We start from the raw sequence: 15119 nt of genomic DNA, 5'->3' as shown, positions 1-15119 counted from the left end.
TGATGCCTTTCCACTGATTGCCTCTTCGTCTCTGCTGAAAAATGATGGAGCCATGTTTCATCACCTGTCACAATTCTTCCAAGAAATTCATCTTCACCATTCTTGTACTGTTCCAAAAGTTCGCTGCATACCGTTTTCCTTGTTTCTTTGTGAGCCGCTGGCACAAACCTTTTTTAACGCCAACACTTTCAGTATTCTGCAACCACGTCCTTCTCTTATCCCAACGTAGCGCGACAATTTGTTCACTGTGATGCGCCTGCCAGCAGTCACCAATTCGTTAACTCTCTGCACACTGTCTGGAGTGTGTGCAGTACGAGGCCTGCCGCTGCGAGGACATTCCTCAATATTGCCGTGCCCGCTTTCATCACGTAACCTGCTCGCCCACCGACTAACTGTAGTGCGATCGACAGCAGCATCTCCATATACCTTTTCCAACCTCTTGTGGATGTTTCCCACTGTCTCGTTTTCACAGCACAGGAATTCTGTGACAGCACGTTGCTTCTGGCGAACATCAAGTGTAGCAGCCATCTTGAAGACATGCTGTGACGGCGCCACTCACGGGAACAAGTTGAACTAAATCTGAAAACAAGCGGGAAGGATGTATCTACACTCTGTAAAACTTTCACACATGCAGAATGAAAACTCTATTTTTACAAAAATAGTGTGCATTTCTTTTGGAGTGACCCTCGTAACTAGTGAGAAAGAAACTGCAACACCAAGAAGTTGTGCGACTTAAACGAAAGTTGATAGGCGTGTTTTTGCATCTGAAATATGATGTCTATTCAACTTTCGCGGAAGTCGCATAAGTGTGGCGTTAATAGCGCCACTATGAGGATGCAAATCAGGTTTGTTTTAAATACTCGCTGTAACAGTTGTGAGCGTTAGTTACCTCTGAGATCGGACGTAGTGAGTTGATGTTAGCCAAGAATGCCTTTAAGGCAACAAAGATGCCATTATCAACATCTAAATAAGTTTGAATGAGGTCGTGTAACAGGGCTACCAGAAGCTGCATGTACCTTTCGAAAAACTACAGAAAGACTTGCCAGGAACACAGCCACTCTACATGACTGCTGGCAGCGGTGTTCACGAGATAGTCACAAGAAAACCGGACTTGGGACGGCCACATGGGACTACCGAGAGACAAGACTATCATGGTGTATGGCTCTGTCCCATTGTACTGCTTCTGCAGCTGCAATTTGGGCAGCGTTTGGTACCACAGTGTTTGGTAATTCAAATCGTAACTGGACTATTTTTAGCTATACATTATACATCAAATATTGAAATAGCATTTAGTACGAACTGTTTCATATCGGTTACTTCAAGGGCAGCTCCGAGCCAGACGCTCTGTACAGTACATTCCACTGACCCCCAACCACCGCCATTTGCGACTTCAGTGGTGTCGAGTACACTAATGGCCATTAAAATTGCTGCACCACAAAGATGAGGTGCTACAGACGCTAAATTTAACCGACAGGAAGAAGATGCTGTGATATGCATATAATTAGCTTTTCAGAACATTCACACAAGGTTGGCGCCTGTGGCGACACCTACAACGTGCTGACATGAGGGAAATTTCCAACCGATTTCTCATATACAAACAGCAGTTGACCAGCGTTGCCTGGTGAAACGTTGCTGCGATGCCTAGTGCAAGGAGGAGAATTACGTTTCCGACTTTGATAAAGGTCGGACTGTAGCCTATCGCGATTGCGGTTTATCATATCACGACATTGCTGCTTGCGTTGGTCGAGATCCAATGACTGTTAGCAGAATATGGAATCGGTGGGTTCAGGAGGGTAATGCGGAATGCAGTGCTGGATCACAACGGCCTCGTATAACTAGCAGTCGAGACGACAGGCATCTTATCCGCATGGCTGTAACGCATCGTGCAGCCACATCTTGATCTCTGAGTCAACTTATGGTGTCGTTTACAAGACAACAACCATGTGCATGAACAGTTCGACGACGTTTGCAGCAGCATGGACTATCAGCTCGGAGACCATGGCTGCGGTTAACCTTGATGCTGCATCACAGACAGGAGCGCCTGTGATGGTGTACTCAACGACGAACCTGGGTGCATGAATGGCAAAACATCTTTGTTTCGGATGAATCCAATTTCTGTTTACAGCATCATGATAGTCGCATCTGTGTTTGGCGACATCACGGTGAGCGCACATTGGAAGCGTGTATTCATCATCGCCGTACTGGCGTATCACCGAGCATGACGGTATGGGGTGCCATTGGTTACTTGTCTCGGTCACCTCTTGTTCGCACTGACGTCACTTTGAACAGTGGACTTTACATTTCAGATGTGTTACAACCCGTGGCTATACCCCTCATTCGATCTCTGCGAAACCCTACATTTCAGCAGGATAATGCACGACCGCATGTTGCAGGTTCTGTAGGGCCTTTCTGGATACAGAAAATGTTCAACTGCTGCAGTGGCCAGCACTTTCTCCAGATATGTCACCAACTGAAAACGTCTGGTCAATGGTGGCTGAACAACTGGCTCGTCACAATACGCCAGTCACTACTCTTGATGAACTGTTGTATCATGTTGTAGCTGTATGGGCAGCTGTACCTGTACACGCCATCCAAGCTCTGTTTGACTCAGTGCCCAGGTGTATCAAGATCGTTATTATGGCCAGAGGAGGTTGTTCTGGGTACTGATTTCTCAGGATCTATGCACCCAAATTGCATGAAAATGTAACCACACGTCAGTTCTAGTATAATATATTTGTCCAATGAATACCCATTTATCATCTGCATTTCTTCTTGCCAATTTTAATTTCCAGTAGTGTAAGACCTAGTTGGAGGACAGAGTGACGGTCTGTTGCGTTTTCTGATGAAAACTGGTTCTGACCCAGTGCCAGTGATGGTCGTGTGTTGGTTATAACAAGGTCAGCTGAGGACCTGCGACCAACCAGTCTGCATGCTAGATGCACCTGGAGTTATCATCCAAAGTGAGATTTCGTATAACAACAGGAGCGCGCTCGTTATTTCCCGATGAAACCTGACTGCAAATTTGTACGTTAGTCTGGGATTCGACTTGTTGTGCTGCTAATATGAACAGCATTCCAGGGGGAGCCTTCCAACAGGATAATGTCAATGACCAGATGAAAAGTTCATAATTCTGTGGGGGAAAAAAAGAAGTGTAAGGGATATTTGCACAATGGTACCCACTTTGTAGTCCAATACCATGACCACACTAGCAAGATGATGTGATTCTTGCAATGCACATCATATTGCACATCTTGAGCTTGGGCCATTAACTGTCAATAACTAACAGTTTTGACATATGCACTATGAGAGCCATCTGTTCTGAAGATGATGGAACTATAACCAATCATTATTCTTTGTTCTAATAATGAGTAGTTTCAGCATTAGTTGTCCCTATTGATATGACTCGGACAAATTCTTGACACATGTAGCAGCTGAACTAATGAAAATTTGTTTTGTATTCATTAGCATACCTAAAACTTATTTGATGTAAGCCCTTAACTGCAGTTGTGCTATCCCTGGGACCGCACTGCTTTTCACACCTCTGTTTCTAGGAACACTATTGGCATTGGAGAGTTGGGCTGCCCAGTAGCCTTCATATTCTTAGTCTGCTGTTTGTTTCCATGGTAGTCATTGTTGAAAGCACTTTGTTTGCTTTTGTTTCAATGAAATAATGTCCAGTGGACCCCAAAACTGTGTTATTGTAACTCAGTGCCACACTGGATATTTTTCTTGTTTGCCGTGTTCATTGCTTTTGTTTGTTTTGTTCTTCATGTCTGTTAGTGACAATAACACTGGAGCTATGTCAGGTAACCCCGACCTATTATATGTGAGAGCAGATGATCCATATTTGAAGAAAAGCTTTCAAGAGTTATTGATGGAGTGAGGAGTGACACATCCAACTTCGAATTTTCTTGCATGGAGGACGGGGATTTTATACACAGTGAACATGATTCAGAATCCAGAGTGTCTGGTGAGAGTGGAAGTGGTGAGGAAAGGGCTGAAGGAAAATTATAAAGCAAAGATGGTGAGAAATGTGCTTGGAAATACTTCTATGGCAGAAATAGGTTCAAATGGTTGGCAGTAGACCCATACAGGAATGTCAGAATCCCAGCATATAATATAATGAAGATACCAGCACTTCACCACAATCGCAGAAAACAATCACAGGTTGACCCACTCACCGCTTGGACTTATATTTTTAGTGATGAAATGAAGAACGAAATGCTCACATGCACAAATGAAAAACTTGGAAGAAACTGGGGAAATACACAAATACAGAGAGAACAGAAGTCAGACCTTGTATAATGCATGAAATAAAGAGTTTTATCAGCCCACTAATCTACACATTTGTATTCAAATCACATGACAATGATATACGTTCTCTCTTTTGTACTGATAGGACTGGCTGAGATATTTTCCATAACAATGTGTCAGCAGCAAGTTTTTTTGCAGTTCTCAACTGCTTGAGATTGGACAACCCTGACAGGGAGTTACATAAGATTTCTGATCCAGCAGTGACTATAACAAACATTTGGCATAAATTCAATGAAAATTCTGAGTGGTCCTATGTTATAGGTGTTGATGCTATAGTTGATGAAATGCTTTAGTGGATGCTGTAAGTTCAAAATGTATATTACATCTAAATTGGTGAAATACAGCTTGAAGCTTGCTCATTCCAGGAGTAATTGTGTCTTTAACAAATATCTTTACTGTGAAAAAGGTTCCAATGGAGCAAGTCTTCCCCAGATGGGAAGAAATGCACCCTTCCCACTCAGGCTGTCCTCAGATAGTGCAAGCCAGTAGCACATAGTGACTGAAACATTATTGATGATAACTGGCATGTGTCAATCAAACTTGCAGATGTGCTGCAGAGAAATGGTTTTGACCATGGCGGGAACAATGTAAAAGAACTGAAAGGAAATTCTAGTATCTTTCTTACCTTCCCATGAATGTGAAGTTGGAACAATGCTGTATACATTTACCAAACACATAGTGCTAATTTCCCACATGCCTAAGAAAGGAAGAACAGTAATTCTTATATAAACAATGCATCACTCCACACAGGATGATGTGTAAGGTGAAAAACCTGTAATTATAGCCCACTATAATAACACAAAGGGTGGTGTTGATAATGTATATGAAAAGAGTGCTAAATTTTGTTCAAGTTGCCATCCTCAATGCTTGCCCATGACTGTGTTTTCCTCTATTACTGATATGAGTTTAATCAATGCATATATTATTCATCAGTCATTCAAGGAAAGAACTGGACTTACAGGATGAACTTCATGAAAGCTCTGGCAAAAGAACTGGTCAAAACTTCATAGCACAAAAGACTAATGGACAAAACCTTCCACGAGAATTGAGATTTTCTATCATTCAAGTTCTAGCAGCTGAAGTACATCTCTATGAAGTCCTAGAAAAGAAGGACAAACCACCTAAGGATGGAAGGAAGACATGTCGCAATTGTCCACCAGAAAAGAAGAGGATGACAAGCTATTTGTGTTGACAGTGCAATGTCCCAATTTGTTTCAAATACTCAAGTAAGGTGTGTCTGCAGTGTGTGTAAGATGACTCAAAATGTGCCCACTTTCACTAGTGCAGATGTTTTTCATGTAATTCGTTGTCAACAATACTCATTAATTTTAACAGTGATGGTACCTATTCAACATCAACCTGCAACAACCAAGTTTCATGTAAAGAACTGCTCTTAAATATTTCGATGTATGTCCATCAATGTAAATTTTGATGAGAATTTTTAGTGCATTATGAATAGATCTTCTCCACAGCACTGAAGCAATATTTTGTACATATTTTACCATTTATGTATAACTGAAGAATAAATATGTAGTACTAAATGCATTAGATGGTGGTTTCTAAGTATTTTTCTCATCTCCTGTATGCAGACCATGGGACCACATGAAAATGTAGCTGCTTGAGAAGTACTCAGGACTGTGATTAAGGGTTAAATTTGCCGTTCCAGGAAAATAATAACACATTCAGTGGTGAATCTTATGTGCTCAGATGTTAAGTTTTAAACTGGATATTCTGCTTCATGCAACATCTCAACATCTGCTCATGAATTTTGTAATGTGCTTTGCATTACATATGTCACTGCCAAAGGACTAAGGGAGTGTACAGTGTACTATCATGTTCCAATTTTAAAGCAATCTACAAAGCACTAATGTTTATACTCTATGTTATCAAGAACAGAAGCTACATGGGAATGATTATCATTACAGAAATAACCACTAATGTAAAAATCTGTGCAAAAATATTTTACATGTTTATTTATTCCATAACCAAGCGAGTCATGTAGAGTGTTTGTGTGTGAGTGTGTGTAATGTGAAACATGTTAGTTTCAGTAAAACATGTTAGTATAACGCTTTTACATTTTCATCATATCACCTCATGTCATCAGATTTTCCCATATCATAATGTACCTTTATATCATGATTTGCATGCTTCATACAAAAACTGATTCAAAGGACCAATAAACAAACATAAAGTACTTGTATCACTGAACTCTGAATGTAATACTTTTGTGCAGAGATCTCATGCTAGCTGGCACCCAACAGTCTGTGGAGCTGAAACTGGCATTGGATCAAGAACAACAGAAATCAAAAAAATTGGAAGAATCCATGAGAAAACTTGATGAGGAGATGCGGAGGACAGATGAACTGCTTTACCAGATGATACCAAAGCAAGTTGCTGACAGACTGAGAACTGGCGAGAATCCTATCGATACTTGTGAGGTGACTTAAACCTGTCTCCTTTTGTTTCAAAATTGATGAATTATTATGAACTTGTGAATCTGTTGACACACACAATTGTAGCATGTCTTCTGGGATTTATTATTATTATTATTATTATTATTATTATTAATTTTAATGTTTATTTTATTACAATTTGTGTACCAGCAATTTTTTATGTGTAAATCACACAATGATTTGTTCACTTTGTTCTATGGTTGTTAAATATCTGGTGAAAAGTAGAACTAGTCAGTATGACTCTTTGTGATTCAGTGAGCCTCAGTGTGTGTGAGATTGTAGCATTTTACCTTCTCTCCATAGCCCATATCCCAGGATGTAGCCACAAAAGAAAAACTTGTCGTAGTAGATTCATAGTTGTTTTAAACCTTGGGTTGCACAGCACTTACCATTTTTCAACAGAAATTTCTTGTCAGATCTGCAACATCATAAAGGAATCACAACCTATAAAGGCACAGTGAAATGATTCAGTGTATATGCAATATAACATATCCAGCATTTCATGTCTGTCTAGCACTGGGAAGTCTAACACACTGCCCTAAGAAATGGGTTAGTGGATATTACTGGTCATAGATTGGTAATAACACATTTTTGCAGTTGAATGAACATTTATTTAAATAGTGAACAAGACAAATACAAAATGGCTGTAAGAAGCATAACTCGCAGAGAGACATAGAAAGAAATAGAGTCAAAGATTATCAGGTCCAAAGACATGATGCTTCACACCTGAAGCGCCACAGAGACACCCCCCCCCCCCCCCCCACCCAGCAATGTGGAGCACAGCAGGGTGAAGCCAGCTCACTTCAACACAAAATCATGGTGCCAGTGCGGCATCTGAAGGCAGCATCCAGCATGCGAAGTGGGTGCCTTGGAAGCCCCGCCAACAGGGGCAAGTGCGTTGGACTGCTGCGCAGGTGGTGGAGAGTTGTTGGAGACCACGTCTGCGGTGCCAGCGGGTGAGGTGTCAGCAATGGCAGGCCAGCCGGGGGTGTCGGAACGTGGCTCGGAGAGGGACCACACAGGTTTTAATTGGTTAACTGAAACCATACTCAGTCGTCCATTGAGCAGTACCACAAAAGTATTCACTCCACAGCATAAGATGTGGTGCAGACAAGAGTAAGGAGGTTGCAGGGCCACACTTATGGAGTCGTCTCGTAGTGCGACGAATTTTCACAATGCCAGGTCTTTGTGTACAAACACCGGTGGCATGGAATGAGCATGAGGCAGAGGTGGGTAAAGGCAGTTGATTTCATTCGTGCGCAGTAGTTTGGAACCGTTAAGAGGCCAGGCTTTATTACATATAGGTGAGCCATCTGTGATGCTGATGGCCAAAACCTGCAAAGGGAGCCAGGCAGGGGAGGGCAAGGGGGACCTGTCAATGGTTCACTGACCTTGCCAGGATGGAACAGTGTGAGCAAGGCATTCGCAGCAGACAACGATGAAAGGCATCGCGTAGCAGCAACACGATGCGAGGAAACCTATGAAGCCAAAACATGAACATCCTGTAGATTTGTCCATGATGGCATGGAAATGGCAGCAGGTGGGGGATGCCTCGACACAAGAGCCATGTAGTGCAAAGATGCAGTAGATGTGAGTGTTGGTTCACCTTATTGCGGCTCTGCACACAGGCTGCCAATCGTACTCCACATGTGTGACAATTCAGTGGAGGCACCAGCAATGCGGGCGCATGATACCTCTTTCTGTGTGCGGAGCTCGTTGATTTGTGGGTGCACGGCCGGCAAATCAGAGAGTTGTATAGTAATACACTCAAGCAGAGATGCACATGTGGAAAGTGTAGCCAAGGAGGCAGAGAGTGAAGTTGTGCTGAACTCGTTCTAGCATGGAACGGTACAACCAGATGTGTGGCAGAGCATGGCAGCCTGCAGGTGTGGTGAAAGCTCGTAATTTTGTAGGAAGTCCAACCCAACCACAGGTTCATCCACATTGGTGAAGTTGAAAGTCCAAGGAAAGGTGGCGACTGGTGACAGGTGAAGCAACATCTTGATGGAGCCAAGGACTGTGATAAGAGAATGATTAGCAGCGATCAAAGCAAGGTTATCAGGTGAAAGCATGCTACCCACGTGCTTGGCCAGGATAACACTAATGTTGGTGCCTGTGTCGATGAGAAAGCGAGTGCCTGATGACAAGTCAGTGACATAGAGGAGTGGCACCGCCGGAACAAGCGATGCGGTGACAGACAGTAGGAGCCATGAAGGATCATGGTCTCAGTTGGAAAAGGAGCAAGGTGTGCGGCTGTTGTGGGCACTGTCCCTGTAAGTAGTGTGGAACCAGCACAGCGCAGCTGACTGCATTGGGGCCACAAGCCAATCGGGTTGCTGCTCGAGTGAGGTCTGCAGTTGTAGGGGGGCTGCAGGCAGTACCCCCGTAGGCCACTAGGTGGCAGCTCCTGACAAGCAGCTGAGGTAGGGAGGCAACTGAGCTGGTCTCTGCCAGCAAAGTGCAGAACTGAAGGTGCAGGCGTGACAACTGATGGTGATGGGGATGTCAACTGTGAAGTGCGGTGTCAGTGATGAATGATTGCGTAGGCCCGATTTTCCATGCATAGGCAAACTTCAAGAAGGTCAGTGACGTGAGATAGCAGGTGAAGTTGTAGGTCCAATGGCAGTTTAACCATCCGCAAAGTCCAAGGCACAGTGTCTGGTATTGCTTAATCATCAATTACTGCATGAAGGTGCCGCCAAAGCTGCAAAGGTGTGCGGTCGTCGAGGTGCTCATTACAGAATGTGTGGTGGATAGCCTCTGCTGGTGGGCGAGAAAGGCATTCGATGAGCAATGTTTTGGCCGTTAAATACTTGGGCGAGGCAGGCGGCAAGAGGAGCAGATCACTGATGAGGTCTGGATGTTCATGGAGGTGGCACACCAGGCACACAAAACATGCATCATCAGGATTGTTCTTTTGCAATGCAGCCAGCTTAGAAAACCTACCGGGTAACTTGTTGATGCAGCACTGGTAGGCAAATATCTATGTGAGTGGTGCAGAAAGACCCCAACACCAGGAGTGCAGTAGCAGTGGATGGTGTGTCGCCCAAGCTGTGCATGGGGGGGAGGGGAGGAGGGGCGCAATCATCACACGATGTGGAGTGTGCGGGTGCAACTGAACTGAAGCCGTGATGTGTCCCAACTGCAGGAGGGATGGTGAACGCGGTGTGGGTGTAACGGCCAGAGGGATTGTAACAGTGGGCAGAAGGCGTTTGCGGTGCAGTCATGGGGTGGTTGATCTGGTAACTGTCATAGCTGGAATGGCCGGTGTGTTACGAAAGTGGGCGGAAGGTGATCGTGAAGTGACCACGGAGCGATGGGCGCAAAAACTGGTGCGGTCGAGGCAAGCAGCGGCACTGAGACAGCATGCAGGGAGGGCAGTGGGAAGTGGGCTGTGCATCCACCAAACCGAAGGAGACTGCAAAGCTGAGCGTTGAAACACAACGTCCTTCACTGTATTATCGTTCACAATGTCACTAAGCGGCATGCACTATCCATGAAGCAGCTGTTGCTGCGCAGTTGCCCCAGTTGCACTTGACAGTGGCCATGTTGAGCCAGTTAAGCTTAAGTGGCTGCCAGTATGGCTAGGCGTAGGTAACTGTTCACTTTTAACCAGATGCACTTTAGGTATTCTTGTATAATCGTGATTGGAAGCAAAGTCAATTAGGTCTGCTACACTGGTTGACCCATCATTCCAAAGACAATGTGGACCGGCACACAAACTCCATTAATGATGAAAAGAAGCACAAAACAATTAGCGAACATACGACGACAATGTTGAGGTCACCACTGTGGATATTACGAGTCATAGATCGGTAATAACCCACTTTCGCAGTCGAAGGAACATTTATTTAAACAATGAACAAGGCGAATACAATAAGAATGTACGAACATAGTGCGCAGAGAGACATAGAAAGAAGTAGAGTTCTCTAATCATCAGCATGAAGTAATTTTCAGACAACACATATGGAACAATCTCTCACAAATCCAAGTCTTTGCACCAGTTGTAATCATGTGGGTATCCCATTCTGTTAATATCAGTCTGCAGTGTTCCTCTATTACAATAACATTATCAAGAAACTTACGTGCAGTATTCTTGGAGTTTTCTCCAAACAGTCTGCTACTACAGACCCTGAATCTCGAGATCTACAAAAGTACCTGATTAATATGTGTGAACCAACTTTGACAATTACCTTCCTCCAGATTATTTCACATTAAAGTCTGTGACCAGACTGTTGGCCTGACTGCCAGTAGAGTACAGCCCTTCTATCCGCCAGACCAGTAGTAGAACGAAGGATTGTGGTTCCTTCATCCCAGCCACCCCATACCTGCCCCACCCCTGGTCCTGATCCATTGTATTCATCTTAACAGCAAGCTGAGTGAAGCTAAGACTGTTCGGGAGGGGCTGGAGAAGAGGCATTGAACCTGGAACCACCATGTTCTCTTATTACCTTTAACAAGTGACACTGACTCTTGGATCTTAAACCTGAATACTCCTGCAGTTCTCTAATATCACATTAATGTGTGTGAGCTTTCTTCGATTATGACAAGTAGTTCAACATTGACTCTATGGAGGGGTTCTTCTAACCTATAAAATCCCCATGTGTACACCACACATACTCTGCTATATGAATAGCCACTTCCTTTGCATAGTACATTACTGACTTATCTATTGAGAGGGAAGAACACTTCTTCACTTGATAGCACAAATCAAAAAGTTTGTATGTGAGGTCAATGCAGAATTGCCTGAGCACCTCTATCAGGCCTTCCATTCATCTCCAAACCAGAGGACCATGTCTGATTCTGAATATATTGCAGAAGTAAGGCAGACTTCAACCCTACATGTGAAGCTAGCTGTCTTGACCACTTACAGCCAATCATCTTAAGTTGCTGAGGATGGCCTCAGAACCCAGGCAGAAAGTGTCATTTATGCTGACATGAGCTACGATTTGTTGTCAATTGCACACAAGGCATTCAATAGCCAATGACAGAGCAACCTCCATGTTTCAGACAAGACCTCCTGATGAACGCGTAAAGTGCACACTGGCCTTTCTCTGACATGTCAAGTGTTTCTCTGAGGGGGCACCATTACCCACCTGACACTGGAACTATGACTGAGCAAGATACCCAACCTTCATGCCTGTCCACACTTAGCAGGAAATTTGGACACTACCTCAACGTAAGAGGCATCCTATGCTGACCCAGGTGCAATATTAGCACAGAGCAGCACATTGTACTTGTTACTAAAAAGTAAGGGGCACCTGTGTGTCCAGTTACCACATTAACCTTCTCCCCATAGGTACATGAACCTACTACTATTAGCAATTCGCCCGCAAGTGAAGACAAATCATTCAGATGTTGTGGTTTGGAAGATGTATTATTAACATAATGGCTTCCACAGGATTCGATTGCAACCAGAGGTAACAACTTTTGACACAGGTGCCCCAATGCCAGTGTTTCAAGGCTGTGGCCATGCACTTGTGACTCCATACAAGCAGTCCAGTCTGTTTCCATTTCCTTCTAGAAGATGATCTCTCTTATTATGATTCCTGTGTTGCCTTTAAACAGTGCAGCTACAAATCTTTATAAATTACTTGTGCTCCAAGATTTAAACGAATAAATCCCATAGTAAATCATTATATTTTGCCATGACATGTTTTCATTATTAGCATTTCTATTCATAAATGTTTGACTGACCATTAACTTTAATTTAATCTTATTACCTTTACTAAAGCAGTATGTAGCATTTTAAATCAAGTTCAGAGTTAACTAAAATATTTTGTATTTTTAATTGCAGATGTTTGACACTGTGTCTATACTATTCTCAGATGTGGTGACTTTCACAGAAATCTGCAGCAGGATCACACCAATGGAAGTTGTCTCAATGCTGAATGCTATGTACTCTATTTTTGATACACTGACAGAAAGGAACTGTGTCTATAAGGTAAATCTCACTAATGGTTTAAAACTGTCAAGTGTTTGTCTAAGATCCATAAGCAAACTGAAAATAGGTAATGCAACCACTCACCTACATATAACTGATGTGCTACTTAAAAGCCGTCTTTGAAAAACCTTGAAAGCTTTAACTACTTTCAGAGGTCCCTCTCTTTATCCAGTGTAAGTATCTCTAGAACAAAATGGAATATGATAAATCTCACATGGGGCAAGCCAGTAAATCTGCTGTTACCGAACATTGTATTTCTACTAGTCATTCAATGGATTATAATGGGATAAACAATGTGGATCACACATTGAACTTTTGTGAGTCCATCATTATAAAATCAGTGGAAATATAACTTTCTAAGGTCCAAAGTAATCTGGACAGAAGTTGGAATTCTGACACTGCAGTTTTCCAAAATGAGGATAATCGATCTAACATTGATAAGGCACAGAGGGTGCTTGAGCCAAAATACAGACCTGCAACAAAAGTGCACATCCTTAAATAATGCCTGCACACAACTTTACAAGTGCAACCTGCATTAATTGATAAAGTTTTCAGCCTCATCTACACTGGAGCGATGTTGTTGGCCTTTGTTGTGGAGCTGCCCTGATTCAATGCCTCACATCTGTAGGTGACAGCACCACAACAGAGAGCCTTGTCCACAGTACATGGGGCAGTTCTGCTTGAAATGTCTTGGGAACTAAAGTATATGCAGGTCTCTCTGTTTAGCTTCTACTTCTGATTAAAAGTGAAAACATATAGATTGTGGCTCCAGAGCACTCTGGACATGCTTTTTTTAAATTAATTAATACAGTTCTTTAATATTGTTGAGCTTGCTGTAGCTGATTCCAACTCCAGTGTCATATACTTGGATGTGTGGTGCCATGCAAAAATTTCTGACAGGAGAGGCTTTCAGCACTTTATGAACAAGTAAATAATGGGACATTGGATTTGCCTCACCCCACCTCATTATGAAGGATAGAAAATCTCATTTTATTTGTGTGTGTTTCCCGTGTTCAGAAATTTGGTGGCTGAAACAAACGATCATTATCACATCCTGACACAATATTTAATTACCATCTAAAAGCCACGTGCACCACATTACTGAAAACTTTTTAGGCATATGGGCCACAAAATTCTGGACTTTGGTAAAACCTATAGAACTACACAGTACAGTAAGGTGGAAACAGTGGTTCTTGAAAGTGCCTATCTGCATGATATTTTATAATGTCATTCAAAAACAAATTACACTCCACTTGGTCCTTTTGGCAAAGAAGATTCTGATGGAACTACAAGAACCAGAACCTCTTGGGCTACAAACTGTACAAAGGAGATTTCCAAATAAAATACAGGAAATCAGAAATTAATTTAGAGATTTCTTTATATCATGTGAAATTCAGTGCATTGGCAGGATGTAATGATTTTAAAATATACAGTGATGGAAAAAAATTACAATGCCAAAAAATAATTAATGTAGAGTAATGAAATTTTTGGAATACATTTGTCTAGGTAACATTATGTAAGTGATAAACATTGCAAGATAACGTAAGTGTGAGAAAAGCTATTGCAAATTTGAAATTCTATTACATTAATAACCACTGTAATTACTAGAATGTCGAATGCTAACATGCAAATGTGTATGCCAGCTGTTAGTTAATGGTATGGGGCTCCATGGCTGTTGCACTTTGTCAGTCAATACAGTGACAGTTAATACTGTTTGTGGATGATGCAGAAGTTGTTGTCCTATGATGTCCCATATGTGCTCAAATGAAGACAGATCTGGTGATTGAGCAGGCCAAGGCAGCATTTTAACACTCTGTAGAGTGTATTGGGTTACAACAGCGGTACATGGTTGAAAGTTATGAACACCCCGTCGAATGCTGTTCATGAACTGCGGCACAACAGGTTGAATCACCAGACACATTTGCAGTCAGCAAGCATGGGATAACCACCAGGGTGATCCTGATGTCATAAAAACCCACACTCCACACCATAACTCCAGGTGTAGGTCCATTGTGTCTCGCCCTAAACTGGTCTCCCTCTAACCAACATACAGCCATCACTGGCACAAAGTCAGAACCAGCTTTCATCAGAAAACACAACAGACCTCCACCTTGCCCTCCAATGAACTGTTGCTTGACACCATTAAAGTCACGGTTTACAGTACGTGAAATACATCTACAGGGCATCTGGCTTGGAGCTGTCATTGAAGTATCCAGTTTGTAACAGTTTATTGTGTCAGTGTTGGGTCCATCCATTGCTTATACTACTGCTGCAGATGCCGTACCATGTGCCACAGCCATTCACTGAATACAATCATCTTCCCTCTCAGTAGTGCCATGTGGATGTCTGGAGCCCAGTTTTTTTTGCGACAGTACATTCTCATGATCACCACTGCCAGCAGTCATGTG

General features: G+C 42.7%; 1 protein-coding gene across 2 annotated transcripts in view; it reads left to right on the top strand.

The window, feature by feature from the left end:
* The window catches only part of LOC126281270 (soluble guanylate cyclase 88E), an 883920-nt gene that overhangs the window by 822354 nt on the left and 46447 nt on the right, over window positions 1-15119 (top strand). For both annotated transcript variants that reach the window (XM_049980094.1, XM_049980093.1), the window contains exons 11-12: window positions 6548-6752; window positions 12565-12711. In XM_049980094.1, coding sequence (XP_049836051.1) covers window positions 6548-6752; window positions 12565-12711 — 352 coding nt within the window. The remainder of the gene's footprint in view (window positions 1-6547; window positions 6753-12564; window positions 12712-15119) is intronic.

This window comes from Schistocerca gregaria, chromosome 7 (assembly GCF_023897955.1).
Source record: "Schistocerca gregaria isolate iqSchGreg1 chromosome 7, iqSchGreg1.2, whole genome shotgun sequence".
Lineage (NCBI taxonomy): Eukaryota > Metazoa > Arthropoda > Insecta > Orthoptera > Acrididae > Schistocerca > Schistocerca gregaria.
The sequence above is the reverse complement of the archived record's forward strand: the minus strand, read 5'-3'. Positions and strand labels throughout refer to the sequence as shown.